The 6944-nt window shown below is 51.5% G+C and overlaps 1 protein-coding gene across 4 annotated transcripts in view; it reads left to right on the forward strand.

Annotated features, from left to right (window-relative positions):
- ARAP3 (ArfGAP with RhoGAP domain, ankyrin repeat and PH domain 3) overlaps nucleotides 1–6317 on the forward strand; it is a 28054-nt gene extending 21737 nt beyond the window's left edge. The window contains exons 24-33 of one of the 4 annotated variants that reach the window (XM_040239854.1): nucleotides 1122–1196; nucleotides 1295–1409; nucleotides 3191–3319; nucleotides 3418–3551; nucleotides 3788–3870; nucleotides 3970–4005; nucleotides 4111–4174; nucleotides 4273–4410; nucleotides 4613–4651; nucleotides 5144–6027. In XM_040239854.1, coding sequence (XP_040095788.1) covers nucleotides 1122–1196; nucleotides 1295–1409; nucleotides 3191–3319; nucleotides 3418–3551; nucleotides 3788–3870; nucleotides 3970–4005; nucleotides 4111–4174; nucleotides 4273–4410; nucleotides 4613–4651; nucleotides 5144–5629 — 1299 coding nt within the window. In that variant the 3' untranslated portion in view covers nucleotides 5630–6027. Of the gene's footprint in view, nucleotides 1–1121; nucleotides 1197–1294; nucleotides 1410–3190; nucleotides 3320–3392; nucleotides 3552–3787; nucleotides 3871–3969; nucleotides 4006–4110; nucleotides 4175–4272; nucleotides 4411–4612; nucleotides 4652–5143 lie in introns of those variants that run through there. The other 3 variants (XM_040239852.1, XM_040239853.1, XM_040239855.1) reach the window with 3 other exon arrangements.
- The last annotated feature ends 627 nt before the right edge of the window (nucleotides 6318–6944 follow it).

Consider the following 6944-nt stretch of genomic DNA (forward strand, 5'->3'; position numbering starts at 1 on the left):
TTTCTGCCATAAGGGTGGTGTCATCTGCATATCTGAGGTGATTGATATTTCTCCCTGCAGTCTTGATTCCAGCTTGTGCTTCTTCCAGCCCAGTGTTTCTCATGATGTACTCTGCATATAAGTTAAATAAGCAGGGTGACAATACACAGCCTTGATGTACTCCTTTTCCTATTTGGAACCAGTCTGTTGTTCTATGTCCAGTTCTAACTATGCTTCCTGACCTGCATATAGGTTTCTCAAGAGGCAGGTCAGGTGGTCTGGTATTCCCATCTCTTTCAGAATTTCCCACAGTTTATTGTGATCCACACAGTCAAAGGCTTTGGCATAGTCAATAAAGCAGAAATAGATGTTTTTCTGGAACTCTCTTGCTTTTTCCATGATCCAGCGGATGTTGGCAGTTTGATCTCTGGTTCCTCTGCCTTTTCTAAAACCAGCTTGAACATCAGGAAGTTCACAGTTCACATATTGCTGAAGCCTGGCTTGGAGAATTTTGAGCATTACTTTACTAGCGTGTGAGATGAGTGCAATTGTGCAGTAGTTTGAGCATTCTTTGGCATTGCCTTTCTTTGGGATTGGAATGAAAACTGACCTCTTCCAGTCCTGTGGCCACTGCTGAGTTTTCCAAATTTGCTGGCATATTGAGTGCAGCATTTTCACAGCATCATCTTTCAGGATTTGAAAGAGCTCAGTTGGAATTCCATCACCTCCACTAGCTTTGTTTGTAGTGATGCTTTCTAAGGCCCACTTGACTTCACACTCCAGGATGTCTGGCTCTAGGTGAGTGATCACACCATCGTGATTATCTTTAGTGCCACACAGCTCTAGGAGGTAGGTGGTCCGATTTTTTAAAAGATACTGAGGTTTGAAGGGTCACTTATTCAAGGCTGTATGTAGCGAGTGGCAGAGTTGGAACCCAGACTCCAACCTGTCTTCTCAAGCAGTACTGCACACAGTGCCACCACGCCTGGAGTTTCTTCTCTTTAAAGGGTCTGAGGGATTTTTTGGGTGAGGGTTCAGAGGAGGCCTCTGTGGAGGAAGCACTCATGAGACAACCTAAGGAGTCCTCTGACCTTGATTCTTTGTACTGTCTGTCCTTCTCATTTCTTTACTCCTCCCCTCAGCTGTCCCAGGCTGGAGACCTCATCATGGAGGTCTTCATAGAGCAGCAGCTCCCAGACAACTGTGTCACCCTGAAGGTGAGTCCTGAGGGGACAGGAGGGGAGGTGAGAGGGTGGCGGGCAGCAGGGGCAGTGGCCTAACCCGCATGGGTCCTCTGCTCATGCCCTGACCCCAGGTGTCCCCAACACTGACTGCTGAGGAGCTGACCAACCAAGTATTGGAGATTCGGGGGACAGCAGCTGGGACGGACTTGTGGGTGACATTTGAGATTCGAGAGCACGGGGAGCTTGGTGCGTATGACAGCGCATGTGCGTGTGCACGTGTGTTCGGGGTGAAAGTCACCAAGATTTCTGGGTTACCAGATGCGCAGCTGTCCTCTTGGTCTTTCTTTTCTTTTGTTTTGTTTTTTTTTTTTTCCTTTTTGTATTTATTTGTTTGGCTGTGCCATGTCTTAGTTGCGTCAAGTGGGATTTTTAGTTGCGGCATGTGGGATCTATTTCCTGACCAGGGATTGAACCCAGACCCCCTGCATCAGGAGTGTGGAGTCTCAGCTGCTGGACCACCAGAGAAGTCCCTACTCACCCTTTCTCAATACTCTCTGTCCTCTTGTCTTTTGTGGGCCCCAAAGACCCTTGGTTTCTCTTTCACCTCAAAGGAGTGTCTCTTTCTACTTTGCCCAGGCTCCAAATGCTGGAGGGACTTGGGACTCAATCCTCAACCCTCTTCCTTTCTCTATCTATGTGTTTCCTTGTGTGAGCTCATCCATTCCTGTGGCTCTAAATACCACTAATAAGCTGGCCCCAAATGTTTATGTGTGGTCCCCTTCTCTGAGCTCCAGACTCACATAGCCAGCTGCCTGCTTGACACCTCCACTTGTACATCTTGTAACATCTCATATTTTAAATGCCTAAGACCGGGACTTCCTTGGCAGTCCAGTGGTTAAGACTCCACACTTCCACTGGAGGGGATGCAGGTTTGATCTCTGGTTGGGGAACCAGCGGTCCCTCATGCCACGTGTACAACTGAAAAAAAAGAAAAAAGTGATTAAAAAATTCTAAGACCAAACTCAATTCCCAACCCCCTCCCCTGACAAAAAGCCCAAGCTATTTCCTAGTTTTCCTGACTCAGTCATTGAATCAGCATTCACCCAGGTATCGAGGCCAGACACTTGGGAGTCCTCTGGGACTCCTGTTCCTTCATCTTCATACCTACTGGCTAACTAGTCCTCTTGAGTCTAAATGTATCTTTCTAAATATACCACCTCTCCATCTCCATTGCTACCACTTTAGTTGAAGTCACCATGATCTTTCTGCACCCCAACACTAACTACAAAAATGTACAGCTCCATGTAAGGCACAGCTGGCCAGTGTCCCTTCTTGCCTTCCAACAATCCATTTTCCACACAGCAGTCAATGAACATGTTCAAGCATAAATATCATCGTGCCACTCCCATGGTTAAAACCTTCCAATGGCTTCCCATTGCACTTAAAATAAAGTTCAGACCCTTTATTCTAGCCCGCAAGACCCTAAATATCTGGCACTCACTCTTCAGGTTTCATCTCAAATGATGTGTTTTCCTTGCTTCAGCCATGCTGGCTGTTAAGTTCCTCAAGCGCCTCTTTCCTAACTCAGGGCCTTTGGTGCTGCATTTCGTCATCCCTGGTGTTCTCTTCCCCCATCTCTGAGTGGCTTGTTCTTCCCAGTCCTTCAGGCTCTGTGTCTCATCTTCAAATGCTTCCTCTGAAAGGCTTTGCCTGGTCACCCTATCTCAGTAGCTGCCCTGTTTCTCTCTCTCAGCTTTTTATTGTTTCCTTCAGAATATTGGTTTGTCTTTACCTGATTTACTTGTTACTCTCTGCTCCCTTGCCAGGCTGTGGGCTTTGTGAAGGCGGGCTGGGTGTTTCAGGCTCCTTACTGTATCCCCAGGGCAGCCCGGTGCCTGGCACAGTCAGTGCTAAATTATGCCTGTGGCTGGCTGGATGAATGAATGAGTGACTGGTGGGTGAGGAGGAGGGGGCGCCAGGCTGTGGATGGATATCTGGTTGACACTTACCCTCACCTTGCCCCCTAGAGCGGCCATTGCACCCCAAGGAAAGGGTCCTTGAGCAGGCCCTCCAGTGGTGCCAACTCCCAGAGCCCTGCTCGGCCTCCCTGCTCCTGAGAAAAGTCTCTCTGGCCCATGCTGGCTGCCTCTTCACAGGTGAGCCTCCTTCTTCAGCCCAGCACCACCCCCACCCCCCACCCCAGGCCTCTCCCAGGGACCCTCCACCTAGCCCTGCCCTGCCCATCTGTGCCCAGGTATCCGGCGTGAGAGCCCACGGGTGGGGCTGCTGCGGTGTCGGGAGGAGCCCCCCCGCTTGCTGGGAAACCGCTTCCAGGAGAGGTTCTTTCTGCTGCGTGGCCGTTGCCTGCTGCTGCTCAAGGAGAAGAAGGTGGGCCCTGGGCGAGTGAGGAGGGAGGCTGGGTGGCTATGTGGGAGGAGCCCTGACTGCTCGACCCTGTCACTCCACAGCCCATTTTTCCATCAGTCTCATTGCTTCCCTGGCCCTTTGACCTCTCTGACCCTTTGACTTCATACAACTCCAGTGCTTCCATGGTTTCTTGACCTCCTTAACCATGATCCTTCTCTCTCACCTCTCAACCTCACTGCCGACCTTCACGTTGTCAGAGCTCTAAACCGGAACGAGAGTGGCCTTTGGAAGATGCCAAGGTCTACCTGGGAATCCGCAAAAAGTTCAAGCCTCCCACCCCGTGAGTTTTTTCCCCCCAGTCCACCCTTCTAGAGGCATGAAATGCCACCACCCCTCTGGCCTTTCTGATCACCCATCACTGGTCTCCTTTGCTTCTCAGGTGGGGCTTCACATTGATGCTGGAGAAGATGCACCTGTGAGTACCTCCCAGCCAGGCTCCCTGTCCTCCAGCCTTTCCTATCCTCCACCTCTCTAGTTGTGACCCCTTCCCTCCTGGTGATCCCATTCTGATCACCCCCAGCTACCTGTCCTGCACAGATGAGGATGAGATGTGGGACTGGACCACCAGCATCCTCAAAGCCCAGGTAAGGGGAAGGAGGGAGCTGAGAGCCAGGTCTGTGGGCCCAGCTCTACCCTCAGTACCTCCCATGCCCACCGGTGCCTCCCCTCACCCTCTCTCCAGCACGATGACCAGCAGCCAGTGGTCTTACGACGCCATTCCTCCTCTGACCTCGCCCGTCAGAAGTTTGGCACCATGCCTTTGCTGCCCATCCGTGGGGATGACAGTGGGGCCACCCTCCTGTCTGCCAATCAAACCCTGGTGAGGTTCCCCTAGCCTGCCCAACACCTCAGGGTCCCTGCCCATGCCCTGGCCACACTGCAGGAGGAAATGGCATGTCTGCCAGCCTGGTGCCCCCTCTGCCTTCTCTGTGCCCCAACTCTCTACCTGAAGCTCCTGCTGCCAGGCCTCACTGTGTCTCTGTGTCTCTCCCTCCTTGCCTCCCCACCCTACCTGTGCCCAGCGGCGACTTCACAACCGGAGGACCCTGTCCATGTTCTTTGTGAGTACTGTGCCTGTTCCAGTTCTGTGCCTGTCAGCCCTGTGCTCTGTGCTGCTTGAGCCCATGTGCTCTCTGTATTTGCCCGATGCGGGCCATCCGTGAGTATGCGTGCGGGTGGACAGAGAGTGTTGTGACCTGAAGGAATGAGGAAAACAAGGGATGGTAGGATGCAGTGAAGAAAGGGGGAAGTGGTCACAGGATTTGAGAAGTAGAAGGAAATGGTTAAGTGAATGCATTTTGGAGTCAGACAGACCTGGGTTCAAGCCCCAGCTCCACCATTTACTTCTGTGTGATCCTGGGCAACTTATTTAACTCCTCTGTATCTCAGCTCACTCACCTGCAGTGTATCCATCATACAGGGCTGTTTTTGACATCATACATGCGAAAGTATTTTTGCAGCATCTCAAGAGGAAGAGCTCAATAAATGTTAGTGATTAATAATCTGGGAACTCTACCTCTGTGCCTGCCTCTGATGACCCCATTCTCATCCAGCCAATGAAGTCGTCCCAGGGGTCTGTGGAGGAGCAGGAAGAACTGGAGGAGCCTGTGTATGAGGAGCCGGTGTATGAGGAAGTGGGGGCCTTCCCCGAGCTGACCGAGGACATCTCTACCTCCTTCTCTACCCCACGGGAGCGGACAGCCAAGCCAGAGACCACCCTCCCCAGCCAGAGGTCCTTTGATCAATATCTTCTGTCCAAAGCAGGCCCCCAGGCCTGGGAGGAGAGGCCGCCTGAGCCCCCTCCAGGCCCCCCTTCCAAGAGCAGTCCCCAGACACATGGGTCCCTGGAGGAGCAGCTACTCCAGGAGCTGAGCAGCCTCATCCTGAGGAAGGGAGAGACCACCACAGGCCTGGGCAGCCCTTCTCAACCGTCCAGCCCCCAGCCCCCAAGCCCCAGTGGCCTTCCAACACAGACACCTGGCTTCCCCACCCAAACTCCCTGCACTTCCAGTCTACCCCCCAGCCAGCCCCTCACATGACTCTGGGACAGCAGTCTGAGGGGTAGGTAATCAAAGACCCAAGCTCTCCCCATGGCAGACACTGCTGGGGCACGTCTGCCCAGGCTGGAAAGACCCAGAGTCCAGTCTGGTGCTGTGGAAGGAGCACAGGGCCAAGAGCTCCTGAGACAGCATCTGGCTCAGAAAAGGGGCAGGTCATGGCGCCGTGCTCGGCCTCCGCTGACTCACCTGTCCCAGGAGGTAACTGAAATCAGAAGAACAATGAATATTAAACTTTCTCAGAACTGTAAGCCCCACATAGTGTCCCTCAAGAGGGCAATTCCTGCTTTATGTCTTTGATATGTAGGGGTTCTGTGAGAGATTTGGGGTTTGAAAAGAATTGTTTTATGCATTAACAGTAAAAAGATTTGGAAGGCAAACTTTTTTTTTTTTTTGGCCATACCACTCGGCATGCGGGATCTTAGTTCCCTGACCAGGGATCAAACTGGCATCCCCCTGCAGTGGAAGCGTGAAGTCTTAACCACTGGACTGCCAGGGAAGCCCCTGGAAGGCACAAATTTGAGTGATCTCCAAGTTTATCCTACCCCACCTTCAACATTCAGAAACTACAGTGAAGCCCTAGAATGGGAGGTTGATTAGGGTTGGGACCTGGGGCAAAGAGGAGCCAGAAAGGATGGGTCACTGTTAATAAACCTTGAAACAAAAAGGCTGCCATTCATTCATTCAGTTATTCAACATGTATATACTGAACACCTAATTGGTGCCAGGTATTGGGGATATAGTGTGAACAAAAGAGATGGGATCCTTGCTTTAATGGAGCTTCCACTGTAGAGGGAAAACAGAAAATGCACACACACAATCAGTGCTGTGAAACAACTAAACCAAAGTGATGTGCTTGTGGAGGTGGCACTGGGCTGGGTGGAAGGGTTTCTGTGAAGAGCTGAAATGTAAGAATAAGAAGCCAGGCATGTGGAATGCTGGGAGAAGGAGCACTCCAGAAGGAATGGAAAGGCAGTAGCTATGAAGGGTCTGCAGTGCAAAGGGACTTGGCATATTGGGGGAAGAGCAAGAGGACTGGAGTGACACCACAGTATGGGCTGAGGGGGAAAGATGGGCAGGGACCTGATCATGCACAGTCTTGTAGGCCATGATTTTACTATGAAGCAATCGAAGATTTTTAGGGAAGAGAGGGATGAAATTTTCTCCTTTTTTAGAAAAGATTGATCACTCAGGCTGTTTTCTGTACAATGGGTTGTTGGGGGGAAGACGGAAAGCAAAGAGACCAGGTACCAGACCATATGGGAGACTGATAATGGGGGCTTGGACCAGGCTGTTG

The sequence above is a fragment of the Oryx dammah genome, unplaced genomic scaffold (assembly GCF_014754425.2).
Source record: "Oryx dammah isolate SB20612 unplaced genomic scaffold, SCBI_Odam_1.1 HiC_scaffold_5, whole genome shotgun sequence".
NCBI lineage: Eukaryota > Metazoa > Chordata > Mammalia > Artiodactyla > Bovidae > Oryx > Oryx dammah.